This window comes from Zootoca vivipara, chromosome 12 (genome assembly GCF_965207765.1).
Source record: "Zootoca vivipara chromosome 12, rZooViv2.hap1.1, whole genome shotgun sequence".
NCBI lineage: Eukaryota > Metazoa > Chordata > Lepidosauria > Squamata > Lacertidae > Zootoca > Zootoca vivipara.
The window spans coordinates 45160262-45186083 of NC_142595.1; the positions used below are offsets into that span (position 1 = coordinate 45160262).

At 42.2% G+C, this 25822-nt stretch overlaps 4 protein-coding genes and 1 pseudogene across 4 annotated transcripts; 3 read left to right on the forward strand and 2 right to left on the reverse strand.

Annotated features, from left to right (window-relative positions):
* Window positions 1–1670: 1670 nt before the first annotated feature.
* On the reverse strand, window positions 1671–2570 carry LOC118095722 (vomeronasal type-2 receptor 26-like). The gene has a single exon (XM_035136954.3). It carries the CDS (start codon window positions 2568–2570, stop codon window positions 1671–1673), a length of 900 nt encoding a protein of 299 aa, XP_034992845.3.
* A 5312-nt stretch (window positions 2571–7882) lies between these two features.
* LOC132592994 (vomeronasal type-2 receptor 26-like) lies at window positions 7883–13222 on the forward strand. Its single transcript, XM_060281344.2, has 5 exons — window positions 7883–7923; window positions 8945–9236; window positions 10784–11011; window positions 11272–11398; window positions 12321–13222. Exons 1-5 carry the CDS (start codon window positions 7883–7885, stop codon window positions 13220–13222), a joined length of 1590 nt encoding a protein of 529 aa, XP_060137327.2.
* A 3988-nt stretch (window positions 13223–17210) lies between these two features.
* LOC148684082 (uncharacterized) lies at window positions 17211–18050 on the reverse strand (annotated as a pseudogene).
* Window positions 18051–20621: 2571 nt separating this feature from the next.
* LOC148684083 (uncharacterized) lies at window positions 20622–22408 on the forward strand. The gene has a single exon (XM_088655694.1). The coding sequence runs from the start codon at window positions 20754–20756 to the stop codon at window positions 22392–22394; it is 1641 nt and encodes a 546-aa protein (XP_088511820.1). The 5' UTR covers window positions 20622–20753; the 3' UTR covers window positions 22395–22408.
* LOC148684084 (uncharacterized) lies at window positions 22408–25754 on the forward strand. The gene has a single exon (XM_088655692.1). The coding sequence runs from the start codon at window positions 22494–22496 to the stop codon at window positions 25737–25739; it is 3246 nt and encodes a 1081-aa protein (XP_088511818.1). The 5' UTR covers window positions 22408–22493; the 3' UTR covers window positions 25740–25754.
* Window positions 25755–25822: the final 68 nt, after the last annotated feature.

Consider the following 25822-nt stretch of genomic DNA (forward strand, 5'->3'; position numbering starts at 1 on the left):
GTTGTTGTTGTTGTTGTTTTTAAAAGATATGAGCATCCTTGGTTGCTTCTGTCAGTGTTTTCAGCCAACAAATGAAGTCAGGGCGGTGGCTGTTATGTGAGTTGTTTCAGCACCAGACAGAGGGAATCTGTGAAGTCATTTAGAGTTTTTGCTTCCTGGCTACCTTTCAGTGGACTTCCTTTGATTCCATCTTGTTAGCTATGTCAGGGAGGATTCAGAGGAACAGTGAGCAGAAGAGGCAGAACAGGGGATTGAGAGCAGTCAGGGAGAGCAGGGGCTCAGGGATGCTGAAGAGCCCTGTATCCACCCAGACGCCCGGGAAGGAAGCTCAGATTCAGGGAGGGAGGGGCCTTTCAAATCAGCACAGACAAGGAAGGAAATGAAACGTAAGAATCAAAGACATCTCATGTGATTCCCATGCCTACTTTACTGGCACGGGAATCATAAAAAGCCACTCTCCAAATCTGACTCACTGGGTTCGGACACTTAATTCTGAACTGTAGCAGTTTCTTGTATATATGTAATAAAGATTGTAAATACCACGCTGATTGTGCCGGGTGTTACTACGAAGGGGAAACACCACAACCACACGCTAGGAGTTCTGGGAATTTCCATAATTTGCCCTTCATTTCTCCCTGGTAACCAAGATGCACTTTTCTAAGGTTGGTTCATCTGAGTTCAACCCTGCAGAATAAATTTCTTGCAAGTACTGCTACACAATCAGCATGGTTGGGTGTTAAAGAACCAACTCAACAGATTGTGAATGCAGTGTGATTTAGGCATGTTTCCTGTTCTGTAGCAGCTTATGACCAGAGCTTGTTAACTCCCAGGGCAATGGTATACATGTCTACTAAGAAGCATGTTTCCTTGTGTTATTGATGACCCCCAAGTAAGTGGGTACAGGATGAGTTTCATAGAAAAAGGCAGTCTCCAAAGATGGAAAGAGGTTTCAAATCACAGTCCAGAATATCTGCACCAGATGATGCACCTGTACTGTCAAGAGGAGTGCAACCCATCTAGAAGAGGTCACCTTCCTGTTTCCCAGATCCAAGAGCCAAAACTCCACACACCTCTATGTTTAGTTTGATTGTCAGACCCTAATCTGCCCATTAATGACTCCAGACACCAATGAAGCAGCGAATTCTTAGGTCAGGGAGAAGAAGTCTTAGCTCCATCAGTATATTGATGAGACTTCACTCCAAGATCAGCACTCCCAAAGCTGCCATACAGAAAAAACCCCACTCCAATTCAAAGAGAAGGAAACAACAGTACATGTAATAAAACACAAATATGTTTTTGTTTTGTTTTTTCAACTGATAAAATGAGAAATTCTGATACAGTAATTAAGGAAGCCATCACAGCTGCAAATGTCCAATGAAGGCCTGAATGGAAAAGGGAATCCATTACATCAGAATCAAAAATATGTGTGTGACATAGAGAAATCCAGCTATTTCCATATCCCTTAAATACCAATATTGAATCATAGAACCTGTCAGACAGCTGATCAAAGCATTTGGTAATGCACCCTAACAGGGAAATTGAAATGCACCTTAAACTTTGTAGTGAAATGTAATGATAACTTTGAAATGAATGTCTATAACTAATGTTGTTTGCATGTATTTCCTCCCAATTACCTTCTCCAACAGACATGATGAGAGAAGACAGGTGGCTTAATCCTTTCTTCGTATTAATTGATCCCTGCTGTTCAGTTCAGGTCTCAGCACAATGATATAGCATTTCGGGGAAAAGATGCAACCCAGTAACCCAGCACTGGAGGCCAAGATAGAGAAGATCTCCACAGCCACCATGTGTTTCCCTCTTGTGCTCAGGTAGGTGGGAACAAAAGAGATCCAAACACTGCAAAATGCTAACATACTGAAGGTGATGAACTGGGCTTCGTTAAAACTGTCAGGTAACTTGCGGGCCAGGAAGGCCACAATGAAACTAGCAATGGCCAAGAAGCCCATGTAGCCCAAGACACAATAGAACATGGTGACAGACCCAACATTACATTGCACAATGGTTTCTTCAGCTACTGAATTCATGTCTAGCTCAGGGAAGGGAGGAGACGTTGTCAGCCACAGAGTACAGATACCAACTTGAATGAGGGAAGCTGAAAGGACAATGGAATGAGCCAGTTTCTTTCCCACCCATTTCTTCATCTTGGATCCTGGCTTTGTGGCTATGAATGCTAGAGAAACAATGATGGTCTTTGCCAACACACAAGAAACAGCTATGGAGAAGATGATGCCAAAAGCAGTTTGTTGGAGAAGGCAGGTCACTTTGCCAGGTCGGCCAAGGAAAAGCAAAGAGGAGAGGAAGCAGAGAAGGAGGGAGACCAGGAGAGTGTAGGTGAGATCTCGGTTGTTGGCTATGACTATGGGGGTATCATTGTGCTGGATAAAAATAGCCAACACCAAAGCAGTAATCAAAGAACATAAGGCACTAAGAGAGGCTAAAGTGTTCCCTAAAGGTTCTTTATAGGACAAGAAATGTATAACTTTGGGGATGCATCCATTTCTCTTCTTGTTTGGATATTGATCTTCTGGGCAATTGAAACATACGTCCATATCTGAGAAAAGTAAAGAAAACTATGAACAGAAATCCAGCAGCAATTCATCTGACTTAGCCCATTGAATGAACCATGTATTTTGACAAATTGTACATTATGGCTGTCCCGCCACAACAGGACTGGCTGCGGAGGCACATTTGTGGCACATCGGTCATGAGTGACAGCACACCAACGAGCTGTGAACATATTGTTGTATATAAAACTTGTATGAAATGGGGAGGTCTGCTTTAGGGCCTTTTCGGAGGAGCAAATCTTTGGTTTGATTCCCAGCCGTGTAACACTTGTTCATTTGTGTAAGGGCTTCTCTCTGCTCCCTTTCGCTTGCAGCCTGCCAGTTGCTATCTTTTGAAGAAGAACATTCTAGCATATCATGCCTATCACCCTCCTTTGCTGGGGCTTTCTTGGAAGATGCAGAGTTGTCCAAACATCTGCCGTGTCTCGATTGAACTGTCTTGGAGGTTGCACATAGCCTTCTTTTTAGCATCAGCGGGTGTACAAATGCTGTGAATATGAACTTAAATGAATACAACTCCCTTATAATAATAATCGAAATAATAATGACCCCCCCTCCCTTTGTCCAACACTCCTATACCTCATTGACACAGGAGCATATTTAATACTCTTACTATGCTGGGTTGTTGACTGTTTTGTGACATCCTTAGGAAACTCCTGAGAGCTCTGTCTAACTGACAAATTATTGTGATCTGGATCATTGCAGAGGGAGATAATTACTTCATTATATCTTGGAGACTGAGTGGCACTTTTCACAAAAACTATTTAAATTATTATTTTCTCCAGATGTACAAAACAAGTTGGCTCTAGTCCCTGAAGGACTGAGACAGGGGAATTTGATTTCTATGTTGAGTGAACCTCAGACAAGGGCCCCAGACTCTGAACTTTAATTTTTAGAAAGTAATCCTCAATATCTTACAGAAATAAAGTGATGATATGTTCGGTTACAATTTTCTGTATTTTTATTTTATTTTAGATTTGAGGGTCCTTTGTTACTTTCGTCAGTGTCTTCAGCCTACAAATGAAGTCAGGGCCGTGAATGATACCTGAGTTGTTTCAACACCAGACAGAGGGAATCTGTCGCCCCCCCCCCCGACTCCTGAGCCTTGGCTTGGGAGTCGTAGGATGGGGTGCCGACTGTCAACCCCCCCCCCAGAGTGGAACCTGGGGCAGACCGCCCCTTGCTATGCCCCTGAATAGATGCCAACCCTTTCAGGATTATGAAAGGGTACCCTTTCAGCGATGCATGATAGTTGTTTGGTATATTTATACATATACAGTGGTACCTCGGTTTATGAACACAATTGGTTCCGGAAGTCTGTTCATAAACTGAAGCGTTCATAAACTGAAGTGAACTTTCCCATTGAAAGTAAAGGAAAGTGGATTAATCCGTTCCAGACGGGTCTGCGGAGTACTTAAGCTGAAGCGTTCATAAACTGAAGCATGGGTGTAATTGGTTGGACTGGATGGCCCTTGTGGTCTCTTCCAACTCTATGATTCTATGATTCTAAGTCTGTTCATAAACTGAAGCGTTCATAAACTGAAGCGAACTTTCCCATTGAAAGTAATGGAAAATGAATTAATCCATTCCAGATGGGTCAGCGGCGTTCATAAACCGAAAATTCATAAACCGAGGTGTTCATAAACCGAGGTTCCACTGTACAGTATATGTGTATTTAGTTAGGTGTGTGTGTGTGTGTGTGTGTGTGTGTGTGTGTGTGTGTGTGTGGTGTGAAAAAATCTCTGTGATTGCTCATGCCCCCATTGAGGGTATTGGGGGCATATTTCCTGGCATTCAGTGTGGCATTTGGCGGGAGCTAACCTTTCTTGAATACTTTCCCATTCAAGTCACCCTTCACCTATGGGGCGACCAGTTCGAGAACACCTGGGTATGCTTTTGGTCCGACAACCAGGCAGTGGTAAGATTCAAAGGCAAGTAATCGGGTCATCCAGGTGCTTCACTTGTTCATGCTTGAATGCCTCATGGCTCAGTTTCTCCTAGGCCTAAATAATGAAATGGGGGGTGCCTTATCTCGCTTCCAGATAGAGCATTTTTGAGATCTCGCACCCGAGGAGCTCAGGTTCCAGACACCTTCCCAGATGAGCTTTTGGAGACTGGACAAGAGAAGTGACACGGGGAGTCTTACATTCCCTAGTGCCTTTCCCTAGTATTCTTCTTATTCATCCCTTATTCTAGGGCATGGGCAGCATTTGAGGGGTTCCGATCCTGCTATGGCTTTGCCCCCAGACAGACGGCTTCCGAAGCGGATGTATTGAAGTACATGGTTTCCCTTAGGCGGAGAGGCCTGGCCATCAGAACGATGTCACTCCATAGGGCAGCCTAACATTTCATGTTAAGAAGCCGATCACTGGCTGGAGGTGCTTAACCCCCCCCCACACACACACAGCCAGACACTAGAAAACTGATCACTTCTGACACCTTACAGCCAATGTCGGGCAAGCTGCCCATGGTATGCTTCCTAAGGTACGAGGATCACCTATTCCATGCTGCCTACTACATGGCTTGCTTTGGGGCCCTACACATTGGTGAATGCACTGGCGGTAATTCTTCGTCGTCGTCCCCAATTTGGGATTACACATTAATGACATAAGCTTCACTGGGTGTGACCTGGAACTTAGAATCCATGCCTCTAAAACAGATCAATTGCAGAGTGGCACAAACTTAATGCTGGCCCCCTACCCACTCAATGGCGCCTGCCCAGTGCATGATATTTGTTGATTTCTAAAAGTCTACCCTGGCTGCACGGGCCCCCTTTTCATTCATGCTAATGCCTGTGGTCTGTCACATCACTCAATTCACTGCAGTCCTGTGCAAGGCTATTCTGGCATGTGAGGGCAACCCACAATTTTCTGGACACTCCTTTCGCATTGGAGTTGCAACTACCACAGCTGCATGGGGGTGGGACCCTGCACGCATTAAGGCAATGGGCCGATGCTGCTCTGCGGATTAACGAAGCTACATCCGTTTTTGCCAGCTGCCATTTACCGCGTTCTTTTAATCCCTTGCTTTTCAGATTCCCGGGAGTCAGAAAAGGAGGCTGCCCACAACACAGGACAGCCATTTGTTCCACAGCATTAGCCCCAACCCCCCCTAAGGTGCTGCATTTTTCTTTGCAGGCTAACCCCCCTTTTTCCATTCGAGGTTGCGGGCGTTGCTATGGTCACACAATGCTCGCTGTTTCCCGAGCCAGGAAGGAATTCCCCTGCTATGCAGGTTTTGCCTTCCCCGTACCAATTGTCACAACTTTGGCAGTTTTAGGCCTTGGGCGGAATCGTTTAGTTCATCAATCAAATGGAGGGGTAGCGTGGTAGTATACCTCTCATGCGGTGGCATTAGAAGGGACCCGTTAGAGGGGTTTTTATGCTGGGTATCAATGACCATGAGTGCTCGCTGTATGGTCAGATTCCCAGAACTGGAAAGGTGGGTAGCAAATTGCGTAAACCTACAGTATGTTCTGCAGTGTCCCCCATAACTCCTATCTACCCCTGTTTCCTTTGTTCCCAATCAGGGGGCTGATAGGAATATAGACCCAATGCCTAAGCCCAAGTTTTCCTGCACCTGAAATTTGTGGCACCTTATTTTTTCCTCCTAAAAAGTAAGAGGAAATTCTGTGCGTCTTATGGAGCGAATGTGTGGTCCCTGGAGTCGGCTTGCCCAGGAGCTAAAGGCAGATCCTGCTTTTTTAAAAAAGAAAAAAGAAAGAAGCTAAAGGCTAACAAGAGGAAATGAGCTGAAAGGAACCCGCTCAGTGGCTGATTGCAATAGATAGGGGGCGGAGATAAGAGAGCTAGCTCCCTTCCCTGCCCCTCCTGGCCCCTTGCCTAGGCCTCAATTGTTGCCTGCAGAGGGAGACATGTGACTGGCTGATTAGATTATTTGTCTGGAAACTGTAGAAATGGGTCCCTTTCCTTTCCTAGAGCTGTAGAACTGTGAGTTGAACCCCATAAAAACAGGATTTTTTTCCCCTTTGCAAGGAAACTCAGCAACTTTGAGGTGATCCTAAAAAATGGAGCTTTCCCCCTTTGCAAAAAAGATGCACAACTCTGAGCTGACCCCATGCCCCAAAATGGGGCTTTCCCCATTTGTAAAAGAAGCTTCCTCAAATATTTAATTTCAGGGGGGAGGCACCTGGGCTGCTATGCCTAGGACAATTCAAGAAAGCAAATTATTTTTTTCTTGTTTTCCTCCTCTGAAAACTAGATGCGTCCTATGGTCAGGTGCGTCCTATGGAGCGAAAAAAATGCGCTAAGGGCAGATTTAATCCCATAGCAACCTGTGTTTGTGCCTATTTACTTCTTCCCTGACTTCTGGGATAGGGGATCTTCGACAGGGCTTGCAACATAGAAATTCCAAGAACAACTAGAGAACAAGACAGAATCAAGGGAAGTCCACTGAAAGGTAGTGGGGAAACAAAAACTCTAAGGGACTTCACAGATTCCCTCTGTCTGGTGTTGAAACAACTCAGGTATCATTCACGGCCCTGACTTCATTTGGAGGCCGAAGACACTGACAAAAGTAACTAAGGACGCTCAAATCTAAAATAAAATAAAAATACAGAAAATTGTAACCGAACATGTCATCACTTTCTTTCTGTGAGATATTGAGGATTACTTTTTAAAAATTAAAATTCAGAGTCCGGGGCCCTTGTCTGAGGTTCACTCAACATAGAACTCAAATTCCATTGTCTCAGTCCTTCAGGGACTAGAGCCAACTTGTTTTGTACATCTGGAGAAAAAAATAATTTAAATAGTTTTTGAGCAAAAGTGCCACTCAGTCTCCAAGATATAATGAAGTAATTATCTCCCTCTGCAATGATCCAGATCACAATAATTTTTCAGCCACACAGAGCTCTCAAGAGTTTCCTAAGGACATCTGAAAACAGTCAACAACCCAGCATAGTAAGAGTATTAAATATGCTCCTGTGCCAGTGAAATATACAAATGTTGGGCACAGAGAGCGGGGGAGGTCATCATTATCAACATTTCTTATTATAATAGAGTTTTAATTATTTAAGTTCATATTCAAAGCATTTGTACACCTGCTGATGCTAAAAAGGAGGCTAAGTGCAACCTCCAAGGTGCTACTGAAGGAATTTTTTTATTTTGCAACCTCCAAGGCAGCTCAATCGAGACACGGCAGATGTTTGGACAACTCTGCATCTTACAAGACATATTTTGAAGCTATCATGCTGAGGCTCTTGATGCTGCTGCTGCTGCCTCACACAATGTGTGAAGTCCGTCTGAAGTGCCCTGCAGGTGATCCAATCCTTGTGCCCCATGAATGGGGTCAAGCAGGGGACCTCTTCATTGGTGGGATTGTAAGTCAGACCACCTACATTTTTAATGAAGTTTCATTCAAGGAACATCCTTCTCAGGAGCTGTTTGACATACCACAGTAAGCAAGAATATCCCCCCACCCTATTTATTCTACGCTCCACTGAGTCAGCAAAGAACAACATGTGTGATCTTATGTTCAAAGAAATTATATTTAGAAATATTTATTTATTGAATTCATATACTAGTAAGCAACTGTCAACCCTCAAATCTCTTGTTAATCAAATAGGAGACAATTATATATGTAGAGTGCCACAACCCCATAGTCGCCTTTGACGAGACTTAATCACCCAGGCATCCTTTAGCTTTTTTACCTGTACCGTATATATATGTATATGTACCGTATATGTATATGTATATGTATATGTATATGTATATGTATATGTAGTGATATTTTCTTTAAAAAATGTTTAGGGGTATTCCCATTTTGACTCATGAAATTCCCCATTTTATGGTTCCAACAGGGAAAGATAAATACAGTAAATGGAAATGTTCAAAGATTCACAAGATGTTTAGGGGTATGGATCCACCTGTGTCCCCCAGAAAAAAGCACTGTGTATATGCAGATGTATATATGCAAACTGATTTGAAACGCGACTGAACAGAGAGCTAAATAAAACCAACATATTGACAAAAGCACAGAGGACTCCTGCAACACCTTGAGGACTTAACAATACTCTATTCTATAAGCCTTTCTGGACCCCCCCCATCATGTTCAGCAGATGAGTCTTCATCAATAGTATATTTTCAGGTTTATAGGAATACATATGTAAATGCAGAGAGGCATGGTGGAGGAGAGCCATCAGAGGGAAAAGAAATGCCAAAAATTGCCAACAATGAAAATGACATAATTAATGTAAAGATACCAAATTACTCATAAGGCTATGAAATAAGTTCATTCTGCTAGGATTCTTAGAGTTGAAAGTGCAGAGGAGAAAAAGGCAGAAGCCAGTCTGATGCATTAAAATATGTCCACCTCTCTTTTTGTATCTTCCCTATTGACAGTGTAAAAACAAAGTTATATCAGAACATCCTGGCCATTGTGTTTGCCATAAAAGAGATCAATGGCAATCCGAATGTCTTGCCCAATGTCACCATTGGTTTCCACATTTATGACAGCTACTTTGATGCGAGAATGACCTATCGAACCACTTTGGACCTTCTCTTCAAATGGCAAAGATTTGTTCCCAACTACAAATGCGATACTCAGAAAAACCTCATGGCTGTGATTGGGGGACATTCTTGTGACACTTCTATCCACATGGCAGATGTCTTAAGTCTCTACAGAGTACCACAGGTAGAATCAGTGCATAGGGGAATGTGGGGAAGTTTCTTTTGATATTTTCTTTTTTATTTTGCAAAGAATAGAGAAATATTAGTGTGTGAGAGAAATAACCAGGAAATTTCATGATTTCCCCATAACTAGAAATCTAGCCAGTTATTTTTTAAACCTAATTCGAACTGTGCCTTCAAATTTCTTAAGGAAATGTTCTATTAAATTATCACTTTCTTTTAGCTCACCTATGGCTCATTTGCTTCAGAGGAGAGTCAATCAAGACAGACAACTTCTTTTTATACCATGGTCCCAAATGAAGACCTTCAATATGTAGGGATTATCCGGTTACTTCAGCATTTCAGATGGAAGTGGGTGGGGCTCTTTGTTGCCAAATATGACAGTGGGGAACAATTTTTGAAGACTGTGGAGCCATTGTTTAGCCAGAATGAAGATATGGGAGAAATATTTGCTGAAATTGAAAGTATTTATGAAGGTCTCAGAGATGAAAAGGCCCATGCACTTATCATCTATGGAACAGATGGGGCAATTGCATGGCTGAGAATGGTTTATTTTATAATCGATAATAGACATTATCAAAATGCATCATTTGGAAAGGTCTGGATCGTGACAGCCCAGATAGATTTTGTATCATTCGGAGGTCAGAGAAACTTGGATTTTCAGCTGTTCCAAGGTGCCCTTTCCTTTACAATTCACTCAGAAGAGCTTGTAGAGTTCAACCAATTCCTTCAGAACATCCAAACACACAGGACCAAAGCAGATGGTTTTTTGAAGGACTTCTGGGAGCAGGCATTTGACTGTCCCTATCCTGATCCTGGTATGCCTGTCTTGGATGATGGAACATGTACTGGAGAGGAGAGACTAGAAAGTCTCCCTGCAGGTGTTTTTGAAATGCACATGACTGGGCAGAGCTACAGTATCTATAATGCTGCCTATGCTGTAGCTCACACATTTCATGCCATTTCCTCATCCAGATTCCCACACAGAGCAGTGACTGTTGGTTACAGTGTTGGATTTCCATCTCTGCAGACTTGGCAGGTAATGTTGCAGAGCCAAATATTCTTATGTCAATGGATCTATTTGGAGAAAGAACACAGGAATTTCCTTATACCGAGTTAGGCCTTTCAGTCATCTCTTTTGTGTATACTAGGACTTTCCAAACTTGGGTATCCAGCTGTTTTTGGACTGCCATTCCTATAATCCCTGACCAGTGGTCCTTCTAGCTAAGGATGATTGCTCTTTTAGTGCAAAAGCAGCTGGAGACCCAGGTTTGGAAAGCCCTGGGTGTTCTGACTGGCTTTGACTCTCCAGGGTTTGAGTCAAGATGAGATTCCCAGTGTTAGCTGAAGATTCTGGGGATTGAATCTGGGAACTTGCCATGCAAGGATATGCTCAACAAGTGAGCTTCTCCCCTCTTCTCATATGTAAAAAAAAGATTATAAAGTATTCAGCATCTTAGTCATGGTTACACTCTTCCTGATTTACATTTCACCATGTAACTTCCACTTGGGAACGTCAAATAATTTGATTCTTCTTTTTCTTTAAAATAGATCAACTCATTTCTTCAAGGCGTTTCATTTAACAACTCAGCGGGAGAAACAGTATCATTTAATGATAACAGGGAAATGAGAGGAGGATTTGATATCATGAATTTGGTCACATTCCCAAACACCTCTTTCCAGAGAGTGAAGGTTGGATGGGTGGGTCTCAGTGATAGAGGAAATAAAGAATTTATCATCAATGAGGACAAAATTCTATGGCACCAAAGTTTTAATCAGGTACGGATTGTAATTATCCACCTGCAGAGAGTTTGCACCTTTGAGTAAAGCTACTAAATAACGTCTGGAATAATAAGAACAACAATGATGTCTAGTGCATTGAGAAATAAGATGCGAAACTGATATGGCAAACCTCCCTTTTCCCACTTTGAAATCAGTATTACATTGAAAGTACACTAAATATGAAGCACAAAGATTGTCCTGTGGGTGGCATATAGGAAAGCACTTCCACTCCCAACTCCTCTCATATTTTTGTACAGGTACTTCCCTTCTCTGTGTGCAATGAACCCTGCCACGCTGGTCACCAGAAGAAAACAAAGGAAGGGGAAAAGTTTTGTTGCTATGATTGTGCTCCATGCCCAGAGGGGAAGATATCAAACCAGACTGGTAGGTAAAGCTGTTGCATCCTGATAACGAAATAAAAAGACTGAGAAGCAGGCAGGGTTTGAGCTGGGGCACTTTTATTTAGTGAACATAACAAGATCAGCAGAGGAGGATAAATTCAAAGGGCAGAATTGTGGCCATTGGGTGACAAAAATTGAATCCTTGCCTATCTGGTCAGTTTTTTTGGGAAACCCACTCCCCTTCAATACATAAATCCTGAAACAAAAAAGCCTATAACAGGCATAATAATTGGAGGAAGCTCAAAGCAAACTAAGGAATAGGAGGAATAAGGGGCGTGACAACCCAGTGATAGCCTATGCTTACTGTGAATTAAGAGGAGCTATGAAATCCCAGCAAAGGAATCCATTTTCTCTCACAAAATCTCTGGTTGCCTATTGATTTTGAAACCCTGCCTGACCCTGCTTTGCTTTGCAATTTTGCTAACAGTTTTATTGCTGTTTCTCCAGAGAAAGCAAGAGTCTTCAGGTATCAATCCAGCTACGACTGTGGGAGGGAGAAAAACCAAAAGCCCCAGCAAAGGAGGGTGATAGGTGTGATATGCTAGAATGTGCTTCTTCAAAAGATAGCAGCTGGCAGGCTGCAAGCGAAAAGGATCAGAGAGAGGCCCTTACACAAATGAACAAGTGTTACACGGCTGGGAATCAAACCAAAGATTTGCTCCTCCGAAAAGGCCCTAAAGCAGACCTCCCCATTTCATACAAGTTTTATATACAACAATATGTTCACAGCTCGTTGGTGTGCTGTCACTCATGGCCAATGTGCCACAAATATGCCTCCGCAACCAGTCCTGCTGTGGTGGAACAGGCATAATGTACCATTTGTCAAAATACATGATTCATTCAATGGGCTAAGTCAAATGAATTGCCGCTGGATTTCTGTTTATATTTTTCTTTATTTTTCTCAGATATGGATGCATGTTTCAATTGCCCAGAAGATCAATATCCAAACAAGAAGAGAAATGGATGCATCCCCAAAGTTATACATTTCTTGTCCTATAAAGAACCTTTAGGGAACACTTTAGCCTCTCTTAGTGCCTTATGTTCTTTGATTACTGCTTTGGTGTTGGCTATTTTTATCCAGCACAATGATACCCCCATAGTCATAGCCAACAACCGAGGTCTCACCTACACTCTCCTGGTCTCCCTCCTGCTCTGCTTCCTCTCCTCTTTGCTTTTCCTCGGCCAACCTGGGAAAGTGACCTGCCTTCTCCAACAACCTGCTTTTGGCATCATCTTCTCAGTTGCTGTTTCTTGTGTGTTGGCAAAGACCATCATTGTTTCTCTAGCATTCATAGCCACAAAGCCAGGATCCAAGATGAAGAAATGGGTGGGAAAGAGACTGGCTCATTCCATTGTCCTTTCAGCTTCCCTCATTCAAGTTGGTATCTGTACTCTGTGGCTAACAATGTCTCCTCCCTTCCCTGAGCTAGACATGAATTCAGTAGCTGAAGAAACCATTGTGCAATGTAACGTTGGGTCTGTCACCATGTTCTATTGTGTCTTGGGCTACATGGGCCTCTTGGCCATTGCCAGTTTCATTGTGGCCTTCCTGGCCCGCAAGTTACCTGACAGTTTTAACGAAGCCCAGTTCATCACCTTCAGTATGTTAGCATTTTGCAGTGTTTGGATCTCTTTTGTTCCCACCTACCTGAGCACAAGAGGGAAACACATGGTGGCTGTGGAGATCTTCTCCATCTTGGCCTCCAGTGCTGGGTTACTGGGTTGCATCTTTTTCCCGAAGTGTTACATTATTGTGCTGAGACCTGAACTGAACAGCAGGGATCAATTAATACGAAGAAAGGATTAAGTCATCTATCTGCACTCATCATACCCCAATGTCTGTTGGAGAAGGCAGTTGGGAGAAAATACATGCACACAACATTAGTTATAGACATTCATTTTAAAGTTATCATTACATTTCACTACAATGTTTAAGGTGCATTTCAATTTCCCTGTTTCTATGATTCAATATTGGTATTTAAGGGATATGGAAATAGCTGAATTTCTCAATGTCACACACATATTTTTGATTCTGATATAATGGACTCCCCTTTCCACTCAAGCCTTCATTGGACATTTGCAGCTGTTATGGCTTCCTTCATTACTGTATCAGAATTTCCCATTTTATCAGTGGGGGGGGCACCCTATTTGTGTTTTTTTACATGTGCTATTGTTTCTTTCTCTTTCTTTACTCTGTGAGTGAATTGGAGTGGGGATTTTTACTCTGCCCAGCGGTTTTCCATTTCCCCCCACCATGCTCTTCAACATCTGTGTGGCAGCTTTGGGGAGTGCTGATCTTGGAGTGAAGTCTCATCAATATCCTGACGGAGCTAATACTTCTTCTCCCTGACCTAAGAATTAGCTGCTTGATTGGTGTCTGGAGTCATTAATGGGCAAATTAGGGTCTGACAATCAAACTAAACCTAGAGGTGTGTGGAATTTTGGCTCTTGGATCTGGGAAACAGGAAGGTGACCTCTTGACAGTAAAGGTGCATCATCAATGCTACCATTCAGTAGATTTGTAACTGGCTGGCTGACCAAACCCAAAGGTTGCTCATCAATGGCTCCTCTTCACCCTGGAGAGAAGTGACTAGTGGGGTGCTACAGGGTTCTGTCTTGGGCCCAGTCTTATTCAACATCTTTATAAACGACTTGGATGATGGGCTTGAGGGCATCCTGATTAAGTATGCAGATGACACCAAATTGGGATGGGTGGCTAATACCCCAGAGGACAGGATCACACTTCAAAATGACCTTAACAGATTAGAGAACTGGGCCAAAGGAAACAAGATGAATTTTAACAGGGAGAAATGTAAAGTACACTTGGGCAAAAAATAATAATGAAAGGCACAAATACAGGATGGGTGACACCTGGCTTGAGAGCAGTACATGTGAAAAGGATCTAGGAGTCTTGGTAGAACACAAACTTGACATAAGTCAACAGTGTGATATAGCAGCTAAAAAAGCCAATGCAATTCTGGGCTGTATCAATAGGAGTATAGCATCTAGATCAAGGGAAGTAATAGCACCACTGTATTCCACTCTGGTCAGACCTCACCTGGAGTACTATGTCCACTTCTGAGCACCACAGTTCATGAAGGATACTGACAAGCTGGAACATGTCCAGAGGAGGGCAACCAAAATGGTCAAAGGCCTGGAAACGATGCCTTATGAGGAACGGCTTAGGAAGCTGGGTATGTTTAGTCTGGAGAACAGAAGGTTAAGGGGTTATATGATAGCCATGTTGAAATATATTAAAGGATGCCATATAGAGGAGGGAGAAAGGTTGTTTTCTGCTGCTCCAGAGAAGCGGACATGGAGCAATGGATTCAAACTACAAGAAAGAATATTCCACCTAAACATTAGGAAGAACTTCCTGAAAGTAAGTGCTGTTCGACAGTAGAATTTGTTGTGAAGAAGTGTGGAGGAGTCTCCTTCTTTGGAGGTCTTTAAGCAGAGACTTGACAGCCATCTGTCAAGAATGCTTTGATGGTGTTTCCTGCTTGGTAGGGGGTTGGACTGGGTGGTCCTTGTGGTCTCTTCGAACCCTATAATTCTATGATTCTATGATCTGGTGCAGATATTCTGGACTGTGATTTGAAACCTCTTGCCATCTTTGGAGGCTGCCTTTTTCTATGAAACTCATCCTGTACCCACTTACTTGGGGATAATCAATAACACAAGGAAACATGCTTCTTAGTAGACATGTATACCATTGCCCTGGGAGTTAACAGTCTCAGGTCTTAAGCTGCTACAGAGCAGGAGACCTGCCTAAATAACATTGCATTCACATTTTCCTTGTGTTATTGATTACCCACTTACTAGGGGGTAATCAATAACACAAGGAAACATGCTTGTTAATAATAACAAGGAAGGAAGGTTAATAATAACCATAGGAAGATTACCACCCATGCTGATTGTGTGGCAGTCCTTGCAAGAACATTCTTCTGCAGGGTTGAAGTTGGATGAACCAACCTTAGAAAAGTGCATCTTGGTTACCAGGGAGGAATGAAGGGCAAATTATGGAAATATTCAGAATTCCTAGAGTGTAATGGTGTTGTTTCCCCTTCGCAGTAACACCCGGCACAATCAGCGTAGTATTTACAATCTTTATTACGTATATACAAGAAACTGCTACAGTTCAGAATTACGCGTCTGAACCCAGTGAGTCAGATTTGGAGAGTGGCATTTTACGATTCCCACTCCAGCAAAGTAGGCGTGGGAATCGCATGAGATGTCTTTGATCCTTACGTTTCATTTCCTTCCTTGTCTGTGCTGATTTGAAAACCCTCTCACTCCCTGAATCTGAGCTTCCTTCCCGGGCATCTGGGTGGATACAGGGCTCTTCAGCATCCCTGAGCCCCTGCTCTCCCTGACTGCTCTCTACCCCCTGTTCTGCCTCTTCTGTCCACTGTTCCTCTGAATCCTCCCTGACATAAAGAACAAGATGGAATCAAGGAAGTCCACTGAAAGGTAGTCAGGAAGCAAAAACTCTAAAGGACTTCACAGATTCCCTCTGTCTGGTGCTGAAACAACTCGCGTATCATTCACAGCCCTGACTTCATTTGTTGGCTGAAAACACTGACAGAAGCAACCAAGGATGCTCATATCTTTAAAAAACAACAAAACAAAACAAAGCAAAAAACAAAACAGGGAAGTGTAACTGAACATGTCATCTCTTTCTTTCTGGGAGATATTGAGGATTACTTTTTTTAAATGAAAGTTCAGAGTCTGGGGCCCTTGTCTGGGGTTCACTCAACATAGAACTGTTGCACTCAAATTCCCCAGTCGCATTTCTGAAGGGACCAGGTCCAATTATAATTTAGAAAGTTTTGAGAAAAAGTGCCACTCAAAGTCCAGGATCTAATAAAGTAATTATCTCCCTCTGCAATTATCCAGATCACAATCATTTGTTCAGCTAGACAGAGCTCTCAAGAGTTTCCTAAGGACATCTGGAAACAGTCAACAACCCAGCATAGTAAGAGCATTAAATATGCTCCTGTGCCAGTGAGATGTAGGAGTGTTGGGCATAGAGAGAGGGGGAGGTCATTACTGTCAACATTATTATTATTATTATTATTATTATTATTATTATTATTATTTAGTTTTAATAATTTAAGTTCATATTCAAAGCATTTGTATGCCTGCTGGTGCTAAAAAGAAGGCTAAGTGCATCCTCCAGATGGGCGGGGTATAAATAAATAATTAATTATAATTATTATTATTATTATCTTCCAAGAGATTTTTTGAAGCTACCATGGTGAGCCTCTTGATGCTGCTGGTGCCTCACACAATGTGCGAAGTCAGGACAATGAAGTGCCCTGCAGCTGATCCAATCCTTGTGCCCCATGAATGGGGCCAAGCAGGGGACCTCTTCATCAGTGGGATTCTTAGTCAGAGTACCTACGTTTTTAATGACGCTTCATTCAAGGAGCATCCTTCTCAGGAGCTGTTTGACATTCCACAGTAAGCAAGAATATCCCTCCCACCCTTATTTATTCTATGCCCCCCTGAATCAGCAAAGAACAATAACAAACAGCTTTGCATGTGAGATTATATCTTCAAATATACTATATTTAGAAATATATTTTTTATTATTTCCTTTATATACTGCCCTATACCTGGAGATGTTTCACAGATTAAAATCATCATATAAATCCACAATATATAGAATCAAAATAAAAACAACAACCCAATAACCTGCCCCCCAAAAAAGAATCACATTTTAAAAGGACATAGGATGTCAATAAAATCAAGCAAAGGGCTTGTTAAAAATGAACTTTTTTGCCTGGTGCCTAGAGGTGTATAACGGAGCCATCAGGCGAACTTCCCCAGGGAGAGCATTCCACAGACACAGAGTTACTGCAGAGAAGGCCCATTCTTGTGTTGCCACACTGGACCTCTTGAGGAGGAGACACACGAAGAAGGGCCTCAGAAGACGATCTCAGGGTCCAGGTAGGTTCATATGGAAAGAGGTGGTCCTTGAGGTATTGCAGTCTTTTATAGGCTTCATAGGTCAAAATCAGCACTTTGAATTGGGCCCCAAAACAAATTGGTAGCCAGTGCAGTCGGACCCAGATCAGTGTAATAAGCTCAAACCATCTTGTTCTGGTGAGCAACCTGACCGCTGAATTCTGAACCAGCTGAAGTTTCCGAACCGTCTTTAGGGGAAGCCCTACATATAACGCATTGCAGTAATCTAACTTTGAGGTTACCAGAGCATAGACAGCAGTAGTGAGGCTATCCCTGTCCAGAAAGGAGTGTAGCTGGGCCACCAGACAAAGCTGATGGTAGGCACTCAGGGCCACTGAGGCCACCTGAGCCTTGAGCGACAGCAACGGATCCAGGAGTATCCCCAAACTACGAACCTACTCCTTCAGAGGAAGTGTAACCCCATCAAGAGCAAGTGCTCTCCAACCCACCTGGCATAGGGAACCACCCACTAACAGTGCCTCAGTATTATCTGGATTGAGCTGTTTGTTGACTCTTATCCAGTCCATTACTGAGGCAAGACACTGGTCCAGAACTTCCACTGCCTCACCTGCAGATGTTAAGGAGGAATACAGCTGAATGTTGCCAGCATACTGCTGACAATGTATTTCAAAGCTCCGAACAACCCCACCTAGCGATTTCATGTAGACATTGAACAACGTGGGGGATAGGATTGAGCGCTGAGAAACCCCACACTGAAGGTTCCACAGGACTGAAAAGCATTCCCCAAGTAACACCATCTGAGAACGACCATCCAGATAGGAATGGAGCCACCACAAAGTGGCGCCCCCACCCCCCTAGTTCAGACAGTCACTCCAGAAGGATTCCAGGGTCAATGGTATTGAAAGCTGCTGAGAGGTCAAGAAGAATTAACAGGGACATGTTTTCCTTGCCTCTTTTTCAACAGAGGTCATTATACAGGCTGACCAAAGCAGTTTCTGTGCCAAAACCATGTGGATACAGAAAATCAGTTTCTTCCAAAAGCACCTGGGTCTGGTCTGTGACCACTCACACCAGAACCTTGCTCAGGAAAGAGATATTAGCAATTGGGTGGTAATTAGTTGGGTTTTCTGAATCCAGGGAAGTTTTCTGAAGGAGTAGTTTTACCACTGCCTCCTTCAAACAGGCAGCGACCACCCCCTCTCATATAGAGGCACTGATGACCTCCCTGGCACAGCCAACTGTTCCCTCCCTGCTGGTTTTTATCAGCCAAGAGGGGCAAGGCTCTAGAGCACAAGTGGTTGCCCAGAATGATCTGAGCACAATGTTCACATCCTCGAGCCTTACCAACTGAAACTCATCCAACACAACAGGACTAGACTGTGCTGTGGACACCCCATGAGATGCATCTGCTACAACAAGGTTTTGGTGGATGCAAGCGATTTTATCCCTAAAATGCCTTTGCAAACAAGTCACAGTGAGCTACTGTTGGTCCTATCACCTATTTTAGGGCATACTGTAAAAGGCTCCTTGCAACCCGCAAGATCTCTGCCAGACGACACAATGATGATGGTCACAAAATCAATGAACCCCGACACAATGAGACTACACAATGAAACAGTCCAATCCAGGGTCAGTCCTCTTTCTGAAATGCTTTCTGAATATTCTGCATTATACCGAGATTATAGAATATATTAAATTTGTGAAGGAGAGGCAGCATGGTTGGTGAGGCAGAGCAAGAAAATATTCTGCCGACAGTAGGTTCTTTCCCCCCTGCTTACTGTGATTGAGAGCAAGAAAATGATAGAGAGGCATGCATCTGTGCCAGATTGGCACCTCAGTAAGAAACAGGCAACCCTCAAATCCCCTGTTAATCAAATAGAATAAAATTATAATATGTATATGTATATGTATATGTATATGTTCGAACTGATTTGAAACACAACTGAACAGAGAGCTAAATAAAGCAACATATCAACAAAAGTGTAGAGGACTCCTGAAACACCTTCAAGACTTGACAATACTTTATTCCATAAGCTTTTGTGGACCCCAATCATGTTCAGCAGATGAGACTTCCTCAGTAGCATAGTTTCAGGTTGATAATAGGAATACATATAGATATATAAACACAGAGAGGCATGGTACAGAAGTGCCATCAGAGGGAAAGGAAATGCCAAAAACTGCAGACAATTAAATTAACATAAGGATACCAAATTACTCATTGTACTGTGAAATAAGTTTATTCTGCTTGGATGCTTAGAGTTGAAAGTGCAAAGGAGAAAAAGCCAGAAATCAGGAAAAGAGCAGGTGTGTCAAAGACACACTGCAAATTGCAAATAACACTGCTCTCCTCTACCATAAAAAATATTTAGGCTGAACATGTTTTATGAACAGGAATAGGGCATAAAATGCATTAAAATATCTTCCCTATTGACAGTGTAACCACAAAGTTCTACCAGAACATCCTGGCCTTGGTGTTTGCCATAAAAGAGATCAATGGCAATCCGAAAATCTTGCCCAATGTCACCCTTGGCTTCCACATCTATGACAGCTACTTTGATGCGAGAATGACCTATCGAACCACTTTGGACCTTCTCTTCAAATGGCAAAGATTTGTCCCCAACTACAAATGTGACACTCAGAAAAACCTCATGGCTGTGATTGGGGGACTTACTTCTGAAACTTCTATCCACATGGCGGATATCTTAAATCTCTACAGGGTTCCCCAGGTAGAATCAGTGCATAGGGGAATATTGGGAAGTTTCTTTTACTATTCTTTTGTTCAGAAGGAAAAGTGAAATAGTGTGTGAGATAAATAGCTGAGAAATTGCATTATTGAAACAAAAAGATGGCGCCGAGGTAAGACGCTCTTATCGGAGCTCAAAGAAATCTTTTAACTAAATGCCTTTGTTGCTGGCTCTCCTCCTTCTTTTGGATTTTATTTCCTTTCACTACTTCGTTGTGCTTTTGAACATCTTATCTTATCCACCTCGGTGCCGGGACTTAATGAAGTTAATGAAGTTTTAACGAAGGCTCTCAGACATTCCCTCCCGGGCATTAAGGCACTCCCTCCCAGTTTCTCGTTGACTCCTCGTGACAAACTTATTCCGAGGATCTTTAAGGACTTCTAATGGGCTTTTAACCCCAAAACCTACAAATTCATAAAACCACAAATTTCTCCCACCACCTTTAACTTCGTGGACCCCCAAACATCTCAGTTGTTTTAGCAAACTGAGAAGGGGGGGGGGATACTTCAAAGGAGTGCTCTAATTGGACCCGGTTTTAAACTCCTCGCAGCAGGCCAGCCAGGACTGAATGAGAACTGAATGAGATTGCTACCTAAGAACTTTATCACTTTATCACTCTATTTAGAAGTCTGATCTCATTGATTTAAGAAGAATCTAGCAATGAGAAGAGCCAAAAGACTCAGGTGTCCTGATACGGAAACTGACGCAGAGCCCTCTGGTTTCAAACAGAGTAATCTAGATAATTACCTGCTACCTCAAAAACAGCACATATCTCCTCCCAAAACCTTCCTCAACCCTTTACATGGAAAGACAGTTGAAGAGATATCCCTAGGAATAAATGAGGACAAGGCTACTACTCCCATAATCGAGGCACAAGTACTAATTGATAGAAAGGTGGAGCTGCTGGAGGAATGCTGCCTATTGACTGCTCAAACAGTTCAAAAAATCTTTGAACAATTACAAAACATCTCCAAGAAGCTGGATAACCCAGATGAAAGGAGGCAACTCACTCCCTTTTTGCCATCCTTAACAAGCCCTGGAGATAAACAGAACAAATACAAATTTATACCTCTAAACCAGCCAAAAACCAGAGGAAGCCCCCCTCACTCAGTCAACCTGATACTGAGGCCATGTGAGATTGTTCTCCACATTTTTCCATATAGAGGGCCCCTACCTTACTGGGAGTCATCCTTCTGGGCCAGACATCATCTAAATCTGCTCCTAGGCCTTGAGGGTGGAAGCATTGACTTAAAAGCAGTCAAGAGGCTCACTAACGATGGATATTCCAAAAAAGTACTACTAAGATTTGGTAGTCATAGAATTCCAACCAAAATCTTAAGGGAAAAGGCTCATTTAGCCCAGAAAGGAATTATTCCGCATCGACACTTTGAAGATATATCACTCAGACCATTGATTGCATCTAAAAGACAGAACAAGATGAACAAGGCCATTCCACCAGAAGCCGACATCTGCCCTACTCCTGTGGAAGAACCCAGTAGATGGGAGAAACCACAGCCAGCTACCCGGGAAATCACGCAAGAAAAATCCAAGCTCCCAAACCATGTGACTGTAGCATCAAATAACAGCCTCGCCCTCGACACAATAGACTGGACAGTCCCAGAAGAAGAAGATCTGCTGAGTAACTTTATCAAGCTACCAGATAAAGAACAAATAAACATACTCAGTAAATTGATGAAACTACAGGCCAGATTGACCGAAATACACCAACAAGGTCAACAAAATGCAGGAGAAACAATACACAATCAAACTTTACACTTACCAGCCTTCTCCCCAAAATGCATAGTCAAAAAGAGAGCTACTAATGGAACTTTTAAATGTATAGATGCAGAGCTTCAAATCCAGCCTCCTTTAGAATATGAAATGGCAAGGAAAAACTCCAGTAACGAGACCACAAATTCCTGGCTGAGATATCAAATACTAGCTCCAAACGAAATAGGTACCCCTTATTTAAGTACCACAAAGGACTCTAACATTGTCGAACAAAAGACGACCTCCAACAGACCTGACACACTGAGCTCAACATCAAATGAGGCCAAAGAAATGGAAGTAGAGACTGAAAACAGTCCTACTGTCCATAACAGTCCGCCAACCACAGAAATTTCTCAGGAACAAGGAACAGTTAAGGAAGAAAATCAAGAAAGGGAGGAAATTTTAATTTCCCGCACTTTAAAAAAGAATCTAGAAGATCCACCAATATGTTCCCCACCGAAAGCAGCGACAAATGGCTGTATCTGCACAAGACAAAATCTCTCGCTGGACTCAATAACAGAACTAGAATGACTAAATGCCGTCAACCAGCCACCAACTCAAAAACGGATCCTACGCTTGCTGTCCTGGAATATTGCAGGGTGGGGAAACAAAGACGGAGACCCAGACCTAATGAACTTCTTTAAAGATTTTGAATTAATACTTCTACAAGAAACATGGTCAACTAGAGATATTAAAATCAATGGATTCACCTCCTATACGAAACCCGCATTGAAAACAAACACGAAGGGCCGGCCGAAAGCAGGGTTCTGCTGTATGATCAAAGACAACTTAGGGTTTGAAATCAAGCAGCTAGAAAAATGCTTACCACTTGCACAAGCTCTACTTTTAACCCAAAAAGACGATACTTTGCTACTTGTAAATGTCTATATCCCCCCAACCAAAAACAATAGCAGCAGTGAAAATTGGTCACAACTAACCTTTTATATAGAAAATTTGACCGATAAATACCCAAATGCCTCACTGATAATAGCAGGTGATTTTAATGCCAGAGTGGGAACCAACAATGAACAACTATGTAGCAAACTAAATTGGAATACTGATAATGATATCGCACATGCCCTGAAAATAGGACGATTCTCCAGAGATAGGGTTGTAAACAATGAAGGCTTACACCTACTTGAATTATGTAACAACTTTAATTTGCAGATTGTGAACGGTTCAACAAAAGGCGATAGAAGCGGGGAGTTTACATACTTCTCCCCCCGAGGATGCAGTGTCATCGATTATATTCTTGTCCCTTATAATATTATAAATACGATCATGGACCTCAAAATTGGAACGCGTACTGAAAGTGACCATCAGCCATTATCGTTGTCTATTAACTTAAAGGATGAAACCAAAATAACCAAGTACAATATCATAGAACCTTCTCAATACAAACAAATGACCCAATTAAAATGGTCCCAGGAAATGAGTGCAGCAGTGGGGCAAAAACTTACAGCCAACCTGAGAAAACAAGTATTATCCAACTTAAAGACCACTAATTCCCACAGTGATATTCCGAAAATTTATAATGAAATCTTCCAAATGTTCGTAGAGCTTAGTACTCCACCTAAGGTTTGGGTACTTAAACATAGCACTAGCCCTTGGTTTGATGATGAATGTTTCCAGCTAAAAAGAAAACTGCGCCAAACATTTAAAAATAATCGCAGTAAACTAGAGCCCTCTTATCTTGATGAAAAAAGAAAATATCATTACATTCTGGCCGAAAAGAAACAGAAATATGCAACCCAAAAATGGCTACAATTATTCGACTCAATTCAGAGTAAAAACAACAAAGCGTTCTGGAACCTAGTGTACGGAGGACTGAAAGCCGAAAATCAACTAACTCTTCCACCAATTGCAGAATCCAAATGGTCCCAATACTTTACATCTGTATTTAACAATCTACACAGTGAACTTAAAGGAAATGAGACCACTAAAAATAAAATCAATAAACTCCAGGAGTGGCCAAGGGTAGAAGAAGAGGAAATTAGAGAGATAGTTAAAAATTTCAAATCGGGGAAATCTCCTGGGCCAGACGGTCTACCGATAGAATTATTCAAGACCTATATAGATTGGTGGGCAGAACCCTTAGCTCAATTGTTTACTCTCATAGATAAATATGGGATCATACCTGAGATATGGTTAAGATCAATAATTATCCCAATCTTTAAAAATGGCGACCCAAAAGAACCAAGGAATTATAGACCGATAAGCCTATTATCAGTGATAGGGAAAATCTACGCTAAGCACCTTTTATCTAAACTCCTTACCTGGATGAAAAATCTAAATTTACCAGGGAAAGAACAAATAGGTTTCTCTAAAGGTTGCTCTACTTTAGACCACTGCCTTATACTTATGCATTTGGTTGAGAAATACAGATCCCAAAGGCAATCTAAGATATATGCTGCTTTTGTAGACTTTCGTGGTGCCTTCGACTCAATTGACCGCCCAAAGCTGTGGAGGAAACTCGCAGAATTAAAAATTGACCAGCGCTTATTGATTCTAATACAAAATCTATACTCTTCCAATACCAGTCAGGTCAAACTTAACACCAAAGGTCACCTTTCATCAGACATCCCAAACTCGAAAGGGGTAAAACAAGGGTGTATTCTTGCCCCCTTTCTATTTAATTTATTTTTATCAGACTTGCCAGATCACCTCCAAAAAATAGAATCACATGCCCCTAAACTTAATCAGAACCCAGTTCCTCTCTTATTATACGCAGACGATGCTGTCCTACTATCATTAACGAGCTTGGGTCTGAAACGTCTTATATCTTCTCTGATCCTTTACTGCGAATGTAACAAACTCTCTATAAATTATGAGAAGACAAAAATTTTGGTCTTCTCGAATGGTTGGAAATTAGAGAAATGGAAAATAAGAGGGCAAGAAATCCAACAAGTGAAAATCTATAGGTATCTGGGAATCTTATTCCAGAGCAATTTAGGGTGGGCAAATCATCGCACAAATGCCATAAAACAGGCAAAGTGCACCTCATCAGCAGTTGCCCGTTTTTATTATCAGAAAGGTAATCAATTTATTCCTGCGGCCAATCAGATATTTCAAACAAAAGTGCAATCCCAGATATTCTATGGAATCCCGCTATGGGTCCAAGCATATAACAGTGATTTAAAAAAGATTCACTCCAGCTTTCTGAGACGTATTCTTGGACTCCCAACTGTGATCAAATATGAAACAATGTGTGCAGAAATAGGCATACACACAATGGAATATTGGGCCTGGACCACCTCAATAAAATACTGGTTACGCTGCCATTTTCGCTGCCCCCCATCAAGTCTGCTCGCTGATTTGCTCAAAGACTCCTATAAATCAAGATGGTATCAGTACCTTGAAAAAAAGATTGAATCTTTAGGCATCGAGCTGGAGCCCCTGTACAATTCTAACGAGCAATACATTTTCCATAATATCCTAACTAGACTAAAGGATGTCGAGAGACAAAATATTATGGCAGCTGTAAACAAAATTTGCTCCCCCATATTCTATGATTTAAGTATCTTAGATAGCAGAGCCAATTACGTCACTAAGTTAATAATCCCAGCCCAACGTAGGGCTTTTATGCTGGCCCGTTTGAATGTTTTTCCCTCGGCATTTGTCAGGGGAAGATACCAAAACATTCCTAGAAACAAAAGATTCTGCAGATGTTCTATGAATGTCCCGGACACTGTAGAGCATATTCTCTTTCATTGCCCATTGTACAGTACGCTCCGTCAACGCGTGCTCTCCCCTCTTTTGGGTGGTCTGGAACCCCAGCAAGGTGAAAGTGTGGGATTCTGCCTATCTGACATTGACCAAAGGGTAACGGCGGGGGTAGCCGAGTTTTTGGTAGCAGTCCTCCAAGGAGCAGGTTAACAAGGAAAACCACTGATTCTGTATGTATGTATATGTATATATATATATATATGTATATATATGTATATATATATATATATATA